We start from the raw sequence: 15,583 nt of genomic DNA, 5'->3' as shown, positions 1-15,583 counted from the left end.
ATGAACACTCGGTACACTGCTACACTGCTACACTGCTACAGTACTCTGTACTGTGTACTTAATATACTCAACTCGGTTATATCTGTGGATAAGATCCTACTGATTGATAAATAAACCTTGGAAATAATACGCCATGCTATATCCACTGAAGAGTTTTCATTATCAGATCCGCTTGTACTATACACCTAGTCTTAGTGTGTGTAATATACTCAGTCAAAGGTATTGTGGTACTGTATGTTATGTACTGTAGTATGTAATACCGGTGGAGATACACTTTCAAGTTCTTCCATCAAATCATCCCATCCCATCCCATCCCATCCCAAACTTCGCCTCGATCCGACTCTTCCCAAGGAAGAAATCTCCGCTGTGGACCCCCCCCATCTGCATCCTGATGGGTACTGCTGTGTGTACATAACCGGCCTCTTCTGCTCATCTGGGACTTTTTTGCACAGCTCAAGCTTTAGCTGACCTCGACCTTCACTTTTACTTTACCTTCTACCTCTATTCTTAAACTTCTTCCTCTACTTCCACCTCTACCTCCATCTCTCTATTTTCTTCTACGCTCAATGGAGCCCATCACCCGGAAGCCAGAGTTGGCTTTCGTGAACGAAGTCCAACCTCGCGTGCAGTCCACCTCCAATCGTTCAATGTTGCGCTCAACTCCCGCGGACGAGATGCACGACTTGCTCTGCGTCGGGTTCGGTCCCGCTTCCCTGGCCATTGGAATTGCTCTCAACGACGCCATGGACCCCGCGCTCGGCCGCACCCCCAGTCCCAACTTTAAGCCTAAGGTCTGCTTCCTTGAGCGTCAGAAGCAATTCGCCTGGCACTCGGGTATGCTGGTTCCAGGCTCTCGCATGCAAATCTCCTTCATCAAGGATCTGGCTACCCTCCGCGATCCCCGCAGTAGCTTCACTTTCCTAAACTACCTACACCAAAAGGATCGCTTGATTCATTTCACCAATCTGGGCACTTTCTTGCCTGCGCGCATGGAATTTGAAGATTATATGCGTTGGTGTGCGCAACATTTCAATAATGTTGTTTCTTATGGCGAGGAGGTTATTGAGGTTGTTCCCGGCAAGGAGACCAATGGTGTTGTGGAATACTTTGTCGTTCGTTCGCGGAATACGGAGACTGGTGAGATTACTGCTCGTCGGTCTCGCAAGGTTGTTGTCGCGTTGGGTGGTAAGGCTAAGATGCCTCCTGGTTTCCCTCAAGACCAACGTATCATGCATTCCTCCAAGTACTGCACTGTTCTCCCTAATATTCTCAAGAATGAGTCGGAGGCATACAACATTGCTGTTATTGGTAGTGGTCAGAGTGCTGCTGAGATCTTCCACGATCTCCAGCGTCGCTACCCCAATTCACGCACTACTCTTGTTCTGCGCGATACTGCTCTTCGTCCCAGTGACGACTCTCCCTTGTGAGTTTCTCTCGTTGATACCCAAATGTTGTGAAAAAGTGGTGGCATTAAGCTAACAAATCAGTGTCAATGAAATCTTCAACCCCGAGCGCGTGGATAAGTTCTTCAACCTCCCCGCCGAAGAACGCACTAAGCGCATCGCTACCGAAAAGGCTACCAACTACAGTGTTGTACGTCTGGAATTGATTGAAGAAATCTACAACACCATGTACCTACAACGCGTGCAGAACCCCGATCAAACTCAGTGGCAGCACCGCATTCTTCCTGAGCGCCGCGTCGCTCGTATCGAGCACCATAACCCCGCTCAACGCATGCGCATCCATGTCAAGTCAACCAAGGACGAGAGTGCCGAGGGCAAGGAGGTCTTGGAAGTCGACGCTGTCATGGTGGCTACCGGATACCAGCGGGATGCTCATGAACAATTGCTGGAACAAGTGCGATCTCTCCGTCCTGCGGGTCAATCAGTCTGGACACCTGGTCGTGACTACCGGGTTGATTTGGATAGCAGCAAGGTCAGTGCGGATGCAGGTATCTGGCTACAGGGCTGCAATGAGAAGACCCACGGTCTGAGTGATAGTCTGTTGTCCATTCTGGCGGTTCGTGGTGGAGAGATTGTCAACTCTGTCTTTGAGGAGCAGTTGGCTGGTACTGGAACTGGACTGGTGCAGGACACCCGGGTTCGTGCGATGCTGTAGAGTTTTCTTTTCTTCTACAGGGATAATCCAGCGTCCCGTCTGAAAGGGACACCAAAAAAAAAACAACGGGCATGGGCACGCAGCAACGCAGCAGACGGATTTTTGTTTTTCTTCATACCCCTTCAATTGCTTTACTAGAGTCCGTGTTTCTAGATTGTTGCTCTTGGCATTAATGATATTGTCTGATTTCTTCACAATTACTCAGTGGCTGCACTTATTATTCTACCGTAATAATCGTAAACAACTGCGTGGACACTCTGTAAGTGTGGACTCTTCAGCTTACTAGTGTATATACATAGTTAGTACACAACCGAATACAAGCCCGCTGCCAAGATTGCCAAGAGTCTCCGAGTTATCAATGCGCCATCTGTAGATATTCAGTCATCTATTTAATTTACGAGTGCTCACACCAATGTAGGAGATGGCTTACTATATCCGCTCACAGTGAATACTCTACACTTTTACTTTACAGTGTCGTACAACAAATACACCCCGTAATAGGTAGTATTTTGTATACAGCCAAGACACAAGTGGGTCCTGTGGCGCCATCAGATAACTTTGCGCAGAATTTTTATCTGATCAGAGACACGTTTTTGTTTCGGGTCTTGCCACTCCGTATGGCGCTACACTGATACACGAGTCCTTTGTAAAGAGTGATCCAGGATCAATTGACTCAATTGATCAATTGTACCAAGTCTTGCTCCCTTGGGACACACTGTACTCCGTACACAGTTTACAGTAGTCGGTACCTTGCGGAGTAGATTACTACCCTGGGTAAGTCCTCTCTCTCCGTACTTTTTGTAAAGTCTCCCGTCCCGTCTATCATTACCCACCTCTTCCTAGTCTCGTATTCTCTGTATCAGGCAGTATAGCATTTCTGTACGGAGTGTATAATTGTAATACGTGGCTTCGGCTCGGCTAGCCCCCTTCGTTCTGGCCCTAAACGAAGCTATACTGTACACCTGTCCCTGTTTTCAGTTTCTGTACGGCGTACCCTGTACTGACCTGAATGTAAACGTAATCGACCCTACAAATGCAATGCACTCACTCCGGGAACCGAGACCCATCTCATTCTCATCTCCGAGTCCGACTCCCATTCCCGGGTCCTGACATGTGGGGGGATGTCTGCACTGTCAGATGTGCGGTGTGTAGCCGGGTGGCATGTTCGTTTAATTCGGTTACTACTGTACCAGCTACCTACTGACTACCAGTGTGTAGTAACCAATTACACTTTGTACGGAGTGAGTCCGCTTCTTTCCGGTCCAGTCCCTGCATTTCAATATACTAAGGTGGGAATCACTTACGAAGCATATCCTGTACGGAGTACGGAGTACGGACTTTGCATATTCCAGAAATTCAGCTCTAGACCGTTTGTCGGTCAATTCCCGTTCTTAAAGTACTTCAGTATTCTGGTGGAACCGAACATAGTTCGCATACGGCGGTTTTCGCGGTGAGACATTTGTCTTCTAGTGTTGTGGTACTGGGTAATTGAATGATCTGATTAGATCAGATTAGATCAGGTCATGTCTTGTCCTGGTCTTCCGTAGAGACTGACCCTGGGATGGAAGTACCACCCCGAGAGTACCATTTATTCTTGGTCTTCGCTTATTTTTTTTTGTGGATTGTGGATTCTAAGGTGTCATGACTGTACTCCGTACTGGTTAAGGTCAGTGTCAGCTGTCAGCCGAGGTAATGAAATGAGTTGTACATACTCCGTTCTGGGTACCGAGTACTACCGAGTACATACTAAGTAGATGTTATCTCGGTTCGGGCTCGGAGTATGAAGCGGGAATAGGTAAAGTTCTAGAAGGAAGTGAGGATCAACTACGCGGTACGATGCAGAGGATGGTGGGATGCTAAGATATGCAGGGTCCAGGGTGAACTTTTGATCAAGAGGACCCCGGGAATCAGGTACAACATTAGATATCCATGGTTAGAATAAATGTGGAATAAGTTGGGGGGATAATTGGAATAGTTGATTGGGATAGTAGAATCATTATCTAGTCCACTGTACAAAATGCACTCCGTATGTAATCGGGAACCCAAATGCCAACGCAATGCAACACCATCGCTGACCCGAAAAAAAGTGGAGAGATGGGCAAGGTCATTATTATTGCTTTAAACCACTGCAAAAAAGACAGTTCTTCTGTCTCGCTCTTCTCTGCTCGCTCTGCGGTTCTGCTACTCCGCTCTGCTGCTCTGCTCAGACCATGCGCTCAGGGTCCTCGCCTGCAACACTGCGATATCCATCTCCAGATCCTCCACCGTGCATACGCATAGGTGTCTCATACATATCGTGATAGTTTACAACCTCGCCGCCAAGCATGGCAGATCCGGTCTGGCGCTTGCCGAAAAGAGGTGCCGGATCACACCAGAAGTCTCGGCAGTTGGTAGCCACCCCGCGAGAGAATGGATTACGAGGTCGGGCAACATGCTGTCCTTGTCCCTCCCTGAGGCCATCTCGGGCCGTGGCGAAGAAAGCGTCAATTCCGAGTAACGATGACCATTGGGAGAAGCAATTTTGACGTCTTCGGTGACCGTGGCCTTGGCCTGGACGTGCGAGAGCTGGATTGGGACCTTGGCCAGTGGCTGAAAGACCTGCGGCATCCAGAGATGTCGTGCCGGCTGTCATGGCAGAGGCGAAGGCTTGTGAGCTAGGGAAGGATCGGTCGATGGCGTGGCCTCTCATGTTCTCATATGTGGTCTGGTTACGGGAAATTTGAACCAGTTGGACAGCACACAACATTGTAACCCAGACCAGCTGGAGAACGATCCAGATGTTGAGGACGAGAGTGAATGTGTCTCTGGTGACATAGTCACATAGAGCATCATTGATCACGTTGCACGATGCAGCCTTGGGAGATGGAAGGGAAGTGATGTCTGGTTGAGTTAGTGGGTAGCTCAACGCTGTTTTGATTGATGGATACTTACACCGAACGGTGAGTTGTACAAATAGAATGATGCCAATTTCTAGAGAAACGATATAAAGGACGAAGTGGCGGAGATTGTTAGCTCCGACACAGTTGTCAATCCAAGGGCAATGGCTGGGATCGTGGTTAGCAGATGATATTATTAAGGTCAACCATTGGGAGTGAGAGGGGACTCACTGATCATGCTTCGCAACGCAACGACCGCATCGACGGCAGTGCTTGCTTCGAAGAGGTTTTCTCGACATGCAAGGAACACAGAAATTCTCCTCGTCGAACTTCCACAACTCGAACAGCTGTTTAACCACCTCTCTTTGCTGGTTGCGGCTGCTGATCTTCGGGACATATCCGGGATCCTGAACCATCGCATAGATATAGAAATAGGAGGTCAAGCTGTAAAAGATTGCGAAGAGAATGTTCAAAATCGGGGACTGGGAGTATGTTGCTAATATTTGTCAGTTATACCATCCTACACAGATCAAGGAGATCCAAAGCTTACCTGGCAGCACCCGGAAGACGTAACAAAAGCCAACCCAGAACAAAGAGCCCGCAAAAACACCGGCCAGATATGGCTGGGCGAGATACACGTTAGCAGGTGAAGCTAGTCATGACGCTCATGAGAAGCGCTAAACTTACTGTCTTCTGTAGAATCCGATATTCTGACGGACCACGATTCGCCAGCTGCTGCGCAGACCATTGCATACCAAACAGCGTCACCAACGTCAGAGGAACACTGAGGAAGATCGTGACATTGCTAAGTAACCACAGCCCAAGAAGAAGAGTCAAGAATGGCCACAAGAAGAAAAACTTGGCCATCATACTCTTGTTCTTGACAATTGTCAGACCCATAGGCACAGCCTTCTGACTACCATCCGGCTCATAGCCTCGCTCATTCAAAGCGCGATACCAAACCCGCATCGTATTCATCTCTTGCGCAACGGTATTCGGGGACTTCCCATCTCGAGTCTTTGCGAATCGGTCCGCTCCGTATTCCAATAGTTTTAAGACACATGGCAAAGAGCCCTTTACCAGCGCCCAGTGGAGAGGCGTCAGCCCGCCTTCGTCAACTGCATTGGCATTGGCACCCCATCGCAAGAACAGATCTACACATGTCGGATAGCCTTTGTACGCAGCCCACATCAACCCTGTATGTCCTTGCTGGTCAACCACATCCACGGGAATCTCCTGGTGCAGTAACAGGACAAGTAGGAATGCGTTGCCGTCAATGGTCGCGAGGTGAAGGATATTGTACCCTTGAACATCGGTCAGAAGTGGATCTGCGCCATATGAAAGCAATAGATTGACGATATAGTAGTGGCATCGTTGCGCAGCCCACATGGCTGGTGTAGCCACCGACTCTCCACCCTTTGCATTCACGTCGGCGCCCGAGTCGAGAAGGAACTTGCACATTGCATATTGGTTATTGATCGCGGCCCACTGTCCAAATCAGAGTCAGCAAAATACGTTTTTTTTTTTGTTTGAGAGAGTCTGGTATTTGGACACCCAGAATCGAATCACAGGGCGAACGGGGAGGCAAAAGGAGAGATGAGAGAGAGAGAGAGAGAGAGAGAGAGCAAACGAACGTGTAGCGGTGTAATTCCTTCCGCGTCTCTATGATTCGCAGTCAAATTCTTGGTCGCGAATAGATTCTGCATCGCGCCGATTTCTCCAATGCGAGCCAACTGCATGATATCCTCACCCAAGGGGATCGAGCCCTTGGGCGCATTAGACTGCATGTTCTTCAGTTCGACATCGGCGTTCGAGGGAGATGTTGACTCTTTGCCGTTCGGTGTTGGTGTAGATCTCGAGCTCTGATTGATGGGACTACCGCCCTGAGTATCGGACGGAGGGGTTTTGGAAGACATGAGGGCGTGTATCGTTTTGCAGAGGTGAGATTCGGGGTTGCCGTCGGAGGCAGAAATCGGAGACCACTCAGTCGATTTCAGGGACTGTGTTTAAGAAAGAAGGAAAACGAAATATAAGTAATCTAATGGAACATTGCGATTGCCACGATCCCTGAAATTCCTTCGTGATTCTTGATTCTCCGAGAGAATAAGAGAAAGGTGAAGGTGGATTGGCACGGGGCCACAGGGCGGACTTTTTTGGTTTTGTCGGGGAAATCTTGCGCTAAGCGTAGGCTGCAGCGATCAAGTTCAATTTGTTTTCATTTTGAGTCTGCTATAGACAGAATGTAGGGAGAACTGTTTGTATATACTTCTGGAATAAGCAGAATACTCTCAAGAATACTCTAAATAGTGTAAATATCAATAAATAAATATACAGACAGTGTTTAGTATCCAAAGTATACCCAAATTGCCAAGACTGTAAATTTGTCCATCTCCGCTGACCGCCTGCTTATCAACCAATCAGAGTACAGCATTTCGGGATTCTCTATAGTCGACCATTCTACTATGTACAGTAGAGTACTCTAGACTATGTACTTGAATGCAGAAATGCTCATATTCGTATATGTCGTGTCTGTCTGTATTTACAATAAAAAATAAGTTTGAAAAATGTATCTCATGGTATCATAATTATTCCGGGGTCGACGATTGTAAAGACACATCATCCAGATGTACTTCCTTCATCAACATCCGCGCATCCACACGCAGATCAAAGTCCGCCAAAAAGCAAAAACTGATCTCGAGTTTCGATAATTCTGGCTCACTGACTCCTCCCACTTTAGCAATCCGAGTATGTGGGTACCCCATATCCTCCAGCCCTTTCATAGCGACGAGAAGACCCGCCAAAACGAGTCGGTGCATGTTCTTCGGTGTCACGCGGAACATCTTCTCGATCATCGTCATTCGGTTTATATACACGCTAGCGGCGAGGTAGACGGCTGGAGACATGGGACAGTAGCGGTGAAGACGGAGTAGGTAGTCTTTGAGTGAAATCGGAGGGATCTTTTTCGAAAGGAATTTTCGGGATAGCATGGCCATTTGAAAGGTCTCTTCCTTGCTTCGTTCAGTGTGTTCCTCTGCGCTTCCGCAATGTAGGCCGACACTTTTCACAGGAAGTCCTTCATCTGCGGCGGATTCACTGCCAACCGGGGTAGAACAGAAGGAGTTTGGATCTGTGGGTGGGTTCTCGGTGAAGAATGCATTTAATTTTTCGACATTGTTGCAGAGTTGTTGGAGGGCTGTCTCGGGCGAGATTTCAAAGACGGCTGTTGCTGCGGCCTGGGCGGCTGCTGAGTTGAACCCTTCCTTTGGTGATTCCAGTTTCAGTTTAGATCGGGGTGATCCTGCGCCATCTCTATTATATCCGACTTGTGTCATTGTCGCGACCATTCTGTGTGTGTGTGTGTGTGTGTGTGTGTGTGTCTCCCTGACTCTGATTCTTTGGCTGTGGTGTCTTATTGACCGGTGTGACGGTATGCCGAAGTGGCTGATGAGCGAGAAAGAGTGCGCCCAGTCCGGCAAGTGGATGAGAGTGCCTCGAATCGATATCTCATTTTATGGCCGACGGTGCGTTATTGCGAGCTTAGACTTGCGTGAAGGTCACGGAGTCAGGCAGGGCCGGAATGGGAAAACGAATGCGCGCGCGAATGCGAATGCGACTAGATGGAAGGAACCTCTGGGATAAATGAAAGAGCTGGAAGATCTGGCTCGATAAATATCATCAAGAAGTCAGATCCTCGAAATCGTGGATGGTCTGTGAAACAAATGCAGCCCGACTGATAATGTTAGCGTGCCATTCCATGCCCGAAAAGCCACCGAGCCAGATTGGTCCTAGTACTTACCGCGTGATCAGCGTGGATGGAGCGGTGATCGGGTGTATAAAACGTAATGGGAAGAAGTGAGGAGAATTGCACATCCACTGGCACAGCAGAGATGGAGAAGATAAAAAGAAAATAACAGGAAGATAAGAGGAAGCAAGGAGGGCAACAGGAAATCAGAAAAACAAGGATCGGAGAAAAGTCGGATGTTACAAAAGATAAGCTGATCCACTCGGCCAAGTATTCTACTACATAGTAGAATCAGGTGGTATCTGTTGAATATCATATTAAATTCATATTTATGCTATTAATTAATACAAGTAGTCAAATGTTAGTAACATTGATGTTCTACGAGTTGTACAATATTGTATCCGAAGTTTTGCCAATATATCCGTGGAGGAACTACATGAATGTGTTCGGACCCAGCAGGATATATTGACTGCGCAGTAGTGCGATGGTCTGCATATAACCTTAATTAATGAATACGTTTATATCACGACAACTAATCATGATATTAATTTGTATTCATACTATTGGTTTATCATGATGAAATAACTAAATATTAATATGTTGAATAATTGAACTCTACAAGTCATCTATAAAAACAAGGTGTTTGATCAAACATATATCTCATGCATGAAATCCCGTGGATGGATCTGGTATCGCAAAGAAAATAAACTAAAAACAAAAGAAATATAAATCTCCTCAAAGAATGTCCCTTTCTACTCAATCCTTCATTCTCCTTTATTTACTGACAATCTACGTCATAATCCACAAAGGCCACGCTTTCATCCGCCGCTATACAAGCATCAGTAACGAGAGTCCTCAAGCAAACGCCGAGTCCAACAATTTTAAACACGACATACCTCGCATTCCCGATGATGAGAAGGCCGTCGATGAGTAGATTCGTTGAGGACTCGCCATGATCGCGCGTCGAGGTCATATCTTCCGCTTTCGACATTTGATGGGGTTCTTGTTCTTGTTTTATACCCCGGACGAGAAAAGTTTACGGGCTTAAAGTATGTGGGTGATGATAATGGCCCTCGATCTATAATTTCGATGTTCTCGGTGTAATTTGTAGAATGTCTGTTTTCGCGAGCGGGTATATATTGTATATCTGGTGACTCTGACTCGTGGAAATGCTGCATTGGTGATATACGTTTCCCGCGCCGTGAAGGGATTCGTTCTATGACTGGTGAATGGGGACGAGGAGATCGAGTTGGTTTCCTTTGATAAGAGGATGGATTTGAATGACTTGTGAGTATTTCGAGGGGAACCCTTTTTCGGGAACCGCTTTGGTCATCTATTGAGGGACGTTTCTGGGGTCGGGGGGATATAGTTCTTATTGTGTATTCGCGGGTTGGAGGAATAGGGGTTTCTAGAGGGTCGGTGAAAGAGACTTTTCTCTTTCGTGGTTGATGATTAGTTGGGGGTCGATCTATGATTTGTGGTCGTGGTCTTATGTATGAGCTTGTGGATGATGATCGTGATGGGTATTGATATGGAAATGGGCTTTTAATGTGGTATGTGTTTGGCCATCTGAGTGGGTTATTTGGACCTGGCGAGTGATAGTCTTGGGTCCTTCTTCTGTTGTGGTTTTTTTGGAGTTTGGCTTGTGATGGCCGACGAAGGTAATATTCTTCTTCGAAGTGCGTGTTGCTTGGTCGAGATGATTGTCTACTCCGTCGACGTTTGCCCGTCTCAATCTCATGATATCTTTCAGAATACCCATGAAATCCGAAGATGCCCTTCATCGTTCGAAGGAATGATCCTAGGACCGGGACCTCGGAGTACCACCGTGATCTCGAATTGGAGGAAGAGTATGAAGAATATGAGCCTCTTTTCGATTCCCCCATGTAATCGTCGGATCGAGATCTGCTAGATCGACCTTCATAGTACCTGTCAGAATACATTTTCTTTCTGGGATGGTGCTATGAGTAGGTACAGTGAAAAGGACTTACCAAGAGAAAGGAAAGAGACGAGACAAGGTCGAGTATAAAAATCCAGGCTGCGAGGCGAGACTTAAAATAAACATATCATTGTTAACAAAGACAAAGATAGTCTCGAATGGACACTGGATATAGAAATAAAGAATCCTCTTTCGAGAGAGTTGTTTGTTTGAAGGAATTTCCGACGGGCGATATTCGAATCTATCAAAGATATGGACAAAGAGATGAGGAATGTGCATGCGTGCCAGTGACGGTCATATACCCCTGGCAGATGATTTATTCTTTGAGAGGCTTCTAAGATGGTATTGTATTGTAGTGAAGTGCAATGCAGTGTAGTTTAGTACAAAGCAAGTCAAGAACAAGTATAGAATATCCCGACTTCGACACAAAGAGAATCTTCGCGACGAGGACTTCATTATATAGAAACATCTTCGTTCATCCATGGTTTGCATCAGAGCCAACATGAAAAGAAGGCAATAATCTGGGTTGTTTCTTTGGATATTGTTTTGGGTGTATAATGCGCTTTGGTCACAGGGGCACAGCCCGAGTCAGCAGGGGTACCACAGCTGACGAAATGCTCCCACGGCTATAATGAAGTCTCTAGTAGAGTAGGAGCTTTGATTGTCATTTCTCATTTTCGACTAACCCCCCCCCATCTCTCCTCTTCTCACTATGTTCAAGAACAAAGTCGACCTGCCGCAATGTGCTCTTTGTGTGTACTTTTGGGGAGTAAGAGAAATCTCATTAAGGCGACAATCCACGGCTCTGCAGCCTGCGGGAATTGCGTGAATTGCTGGAATAGTTGATCCACTCAACAATTTCTTTGAAATTAATTTCCGATCGCAGATATCGCAGTTAATGCAAGAATGATGCACAACATTCTGATAACAATGAGGGATGGACCAAGTGGCGCAGATCTGCGCCCAGCCACAGTTCTTTGACGAATCAAAATCACGATTGATATTGGAAGTAGTTGATCCCGATTTAGGCGCAGGAGAAGGATAGGCTGAGAGAAGAATAGAACTTCTTTTGATTTTTGTCAAGACTCGAAGATCCACAGCTGCTACCTGCTATTGTGAATGAGGAGGCTCTCCATTTAGCCCCATCGTTCCAACAATCGAGCTTGGGATTTGTCTCGCTGATGCAGAACATCCATGTTGATACTCTGTACGCCTTTTCGAAGTGAAGCAAGATCGCTTTCCAGGCCAGATAAAGCTTCCTTTTGCCCTGGATCTGAGAGCGAGGTCTCAAATTGGGAGTTTGCGTGCAAGGAAGATTCTAAAAGCCGAGTCGCTTGGTCATAGGCAGCTAATTGACTCGCCAGGGGAGAGTTCACTGCAGTTCCTAGAGTCCTTGATGTCTCGGCCATGTGTATCCTCTTCTCATGCATTCCTTGAGCACCGCCACCGCCCTCTCGAGGGTGAAAGACCGATTCGGAAGATAGTCCAACACGGCGTAGGAGGTTCTCTAGAGCTGGTTGGTCGGGTACGGAAGAACCTGGGTTACGGGCAGCAGAGAGAAGTAACCCAGGTTGTAGCGAACGTCGTCTCAATGACTCACGACGGGAAGAGGGTTGAGGCACGAGCGGAATAGCTGTTTCTGCCTGATACATGTTGGCTAATTGCTCTAGAACTTCATTTGAAGATCCTTGTTCTTCGAACTGCTTGATTAATTCTTGCTTGGATAGAGTCATATCGACCATACTATCAAGGACCTGGTCAAGGAATTAGCTGTATGTTGTGCTAAGGACCAGACAAGAAACGCACCTTTTCCAGCTTTTGGTGCGACGCAACACGAAGTTGGCTATGCTCATTCTGGATTTCACGGAGGATAGGCTCTTGGAATTCTTGTCGGGTCGACATCTCCGCTAAGACCTTAATCTCTGGAAACAGAGATCCCAATTCCTCTTCTAGAGCTGCGATTGTTTCCGATTCAATTGTAGCTTGGTCCGAGCAACACTCCCCTGCTTCTATCTCTTCGAGATACAATCTATCCAGTCGATCGTGAATCTCTTCAGCTACCAAGTCTGCTAGCACCGTAGTGAGATGAGCCGTTCGCTTGACCGTAGACGCGTCATTACTGTTGAATTTTATGCCTGCCATGAGGCTTTCAAGGTATTCGAGGGCTTGGTCGTCCTGTTTCAAGTGGGTAGAAAGTGTGGAGAGAGCCCTCTTATTCTCAACCCCCGCTCTTTCTGTTGCGCCTCTGAAGCTGGTCTCGAGTTCGTTGGAGAGTTCATTGGCCTGTAAATAGAAATAAAACAGGTCAGCATGTCCATTTCTCTTTGTTGGTTCACTGATGTGATGCACACCGCAATTGTTGTGTTTTGCCTCCCAGCTTCATGTTTCTTCCGCAGTCGTGTAATGTCTCGAGCCCGATCTTCATCCAAAGTCTTTTGTTGACGGAGTTGCTTCTTCAGTACCTCGCATTGTCGCGACAGTGTATCTGATTGTTTCTCAATGGAGGCCGTTGATTCGTGGAGGGATTCTATCGCCGTCCGGATGTCGTCTTCTAAAAAGGGTCGCGTCGCATTCAGGGCTGGGTCTCGGAGAATAGGTTGAAGGGTACCGATGTGTTCGAGTTTATTATACCTTTTCAGATCTCCCAATTAGTGAATTCCTTTTTCAAAGAGCGAGTTCTGCTGCAGGATTTGCGCACAGGGTTAGCTCTTCTCGTGAGAGCAGAGTATCAGGGTGAAGATGTTTTGCCAGCCATTCCGCATTCTTAGAGCCGGTGGCTGGGTCTTCCAGTGCGGAGGTAATTGAATCAGGATTCACTGGAAGATCTCGCTCCTTGAATATAGAGAGAATATTGTCAATCAGATCGTGACTTTCCATACTGAAACTTTGAAGGTGCTCGAATTTGCGGAGATTCGGAATTGTATCGGGGGGGGGGGAAGCTCAGCTCGGGCCAAGTTGAGCCCACTCGAAGTAAATAAAAAGTAAATACAGTGTCCATGTACGCATAATTAAATTATGGTGATAATTAGAGGAGTATAGACATAGACAGAGGAAATGACTGATTATTTTATGTATATTATTCGTATTCTAATATGCACAGGCAATTGAAACTCACTCCGTCATGCCTGATTAGTCGCCGCGATATCGACTTTAGGATAATACCAAGAGGTGACGGCAATAATGAAGTAAACAAGTACACACAGCATACCTTCAAGGTAATTCGACTTGCCATCTCGCAAGAAGTTGCCAACCACCAGAATCGACAAGACCAGAAGCACAACCATGAAAATTTCAAAGTTCAGAGTCATGTTCTTGTCCAGACCCCATCCAACAATAACAGCAAGGGGCGCATTCAGCAGTGCAGTATGAATGGAAGGTCCCAGACAGTGGAAGAGAGCAAAATTAATCTGGTTATCCCAAGCTTCGTCAACGGCCGTGAGATGTTCAGCGGCCTTTTCGACCAGGGGGACCAGAATCAAACCCATGAAGTTATCGGAGACTCCTCGCGCCACAATGTGTTCGATTTCTTGGACAAGGAATACGGCGGACATGCAGACGCATGCTAGAGAGACTGCAATGGCAATCAAGCATTCCAGGAACGTGAGTTTTGCGCGGTTGCTTTCTTCATCCCGATCCTCATCTTGTGCTTCGTCCATTTCAAGGACGTCATCGAAAATCGAGTTGTGGCTATGTAGGTTGAAAACGAGATAACTGCATCACGTATTGTTAGCTTCTCCCTTTTCTGTTGCCATCATGGTGGATACTGTCGATACTCACGTCAAGAAAGCAACCAGAAGAATAACCGACGTAGCACGACTGATAGTTGTGACTGAAGCATCAAGAGTCTCCAGAGTAAATTCCGCATTGACGGCCCCTTTCAACGCAGAGTAGAAAGCGCTTGGAATCAAAAGACCAAAGCCTGCTACCAGCAAAAGCCCCGTTCCAACCTCACTCACAGCTTCATGGAACACCTGCTCGGTGCGTTTCAGACCACCGACGAAAAAGCACATTCCCAAGCAGAGTAGTAGATTGGCCAGAATCGAGCCCAGAATGGCAGCTTGGATGACAGGAATCAGACTATGTTCAGAACCGGGGACGTTACTCTTGTCATTATGAAGTAACACCATGAAGAGGACCAGCTCAACCACAGAACCCAGGGTTGTTTCTACCAAAACACCCAGTACCTTGGGCAACTTCTTTGCTAATTCACCACCGGCAAACCCCAATAGATTTGCCGAAGGGACCATCGCGATATAATTTAGGGTGAAGACCCAAACATGGAGGTCCGGACGGGCAAAGTGCATGACGATCGCGGCTGGGACAAAAGGCCAGAGGATGTTGACCATCATAGACAGTGTACAGATACTCTTGAAGCAGACGAGGAGAAAGTGCATAGGATGAATCCCTGTTCGTCCACTCTCTCCTGCACTGTTCACTCGAAAGAGACCCATTACATAGCGAGAAGGATGATGCTTGTCGAGAGTACTAGTAGGTAAAACCGATTGCTGTTGTCCGGATTTCACCTTTTCCTGGGGTTGAGAGTCATCGTGGGCTGAAGCTGCCCCCCTTTGCGAGGCGAATGACCTGATCGAGCCCATGGACGCGATGGCCGATGTAAGCAGAGAAACACAGCAAGATTATCAATAATATATGCTTGGCAGGCCAGCTGCAAAGTTGCCAAGGGGAAGAAGAGGAAGCTTAAAAGAAACAGGCGATTTATGCACGAGGAGTCGTAGTACAGTACCAGTACTCCGTAAATCGCACAAAGAAGCTAGGGGGAGTAGAGTTCAGAAAAAAAAAAAGCAATGGGCTAGGGGCAATTTTGTATACAGACGGAGTGGGAAATAAAAAAACACGGTCTCTCCACTCCGGGGGCTGCGCTGGCCAGTTCCACACAACCAATCAATC

At 47.0% G+C, this 15,583-nt stretch overlaps 6 protein-coding genes across 6 annotated transcripts; 2 read left to right on the top strand and 4 right to left on the bottom strand.

Moving 5' to 3' along the window:
- Positions 1 to 566: 566 nt before the first annotated feature.
- On the top strand, positions 567 to 2,118 carry N7469_003692 (lysine N(6)-hydroxylase/L-ornithine N(5)-oxygenase family protein; the record flags this gene model as incomplete). Its single annotated transcript, XM_056642612.1, has 2 exons — positions 567 to 1,423; positions 1,488 to 2,118. 2 exons carry the CDS (start codon positions 567 to 569, stop codon positions 2,116 to 2,118), a joined length of 1,488 nt encoding a protein of 495 aa, XP_056502024.1.
- Positions 2,119 to 4,321: 2,203 nt separating this feature from the next.
- N7469_003691 (palmitoyltransferase AKR1) lies at positions 4,322 to 6,910 on the bottom strand (the record flags this gene model as incomplete). Its single annotated transcript, XM_056642611.1, has 6 exons — positions 4,322 to 4,998; positions 5,050 to 5,162; positions 5,226 to 5,490; positions 5,545 to 5,617; positions 5,682 to 6,482; positions 6,629 to 6,910. The coding sequence occupies 6 exons, from the start codon at positions 6,908 to 6,910 to the stop codon at positions 4,322 to 4,324; spliced, it is 2,211 nt and encodes a 736-aa protein (XP_056502023.1).
- Positions 6,911 to 7,579: 669 nt separating this feature from the next.
- Positions 7,580 to 8,326, bottom strand: N7469_003690 (putative cyclin-dependent protein kinase complex component; the record flags this gene model as incomplete). Its single annotated transcript, XM_056642610.1, has 1 exon — positions 7,580 to 8,326. One exon carries the CDS (start codon positions 8,324 to 8,326, stop codon positions 7,580 to 7,582), a length of 747 nt encoding a protein of 248 aa, XP_056502022.1.
- A 1,152-nt stretch (positions 8,327 to 9,478) lies between these two features.
- N7469_003689 (uncharacterized protein) lies at positions 9,479 to 9,670 on the top strand (the record flags this gene model as incomplete). The annotated part of the gene is made up of 1 exon (XM_056642609.1): positions 9,479 to 9,670. The coding sequence occupies one exon, from the start codon at positions 9,479 to 9,481 to the stop codon at positions 9,668 to 9,670; it is 192 nt and encodes a 63-aa protein (XP_056502021.1).
- A 2,141-nt stretch (positions 9,671 to 11,811) lies between these two features.
- On the bottom strand, positions 11,812 to 13,552 carry N7469_003688 (uncharacterized protein; the record flags this gene model as incomplete). The annotated part of the gene is made up of 4 exons (XM_056642608.1): positions 11,812 to 12,429; positions 12,482 to 12,958; positions 13,027 to 13,306; positions 13,374 to 13,552. The coding sequence occupies 4 exons, from the start codon at positions 13,550 to 13,552 to the stop codon at positions 11,812 to 11,814; spliced, it is 1,554 nt and encodes a 517-aa protein (XP_056502020.1).
- Positions 13,553 to 13,794: 242 nt separating this feature from the next.
- N7469_003687 (hydrogen/calcium exchanger domain-containing protein) lies at positions 13,795 to 15,273 on the bottom strand (the record flags this gene model as incomplete). The annotated part of the gene is made up of 2 exons (XM_056642607.1): positions 13,795 to 14,386; positions 14,453 to 15,273. The coding sequence occupies 2 exons, from the start codon at positions 15,271 to 15,273 to the stop codon at positions 13,795 to 13,797; spliced, it is 1,413 nt and encodes a 470-aa protein (XP_056502019.1).
- Between the last annotated feature and the right edge of the window lie 310 nt (positions 15,274 to 15,583).

Source organism: Penicillium citrinum (assembly GCF_028827155.1).
Source record: "Penicillium citrinum strain IBT 23319 chromosome Unknown utg000003l:1.0-4596430.0:1.0-4598250.0, whole genome shotgun sequence".
Classification (NCBI taxonomy): domain Eukaryota; kingdom Fungi; phylum Ascomycota; class Eurotiomycetes; order Eurotiales; family Aspergillaceae; genus Penicillium; species Penicillium citrinum.
Note: the sequence above shows the minus strand (reverse complement) of the source record. Positions and strands in the feature narration are given on the sequence as shown.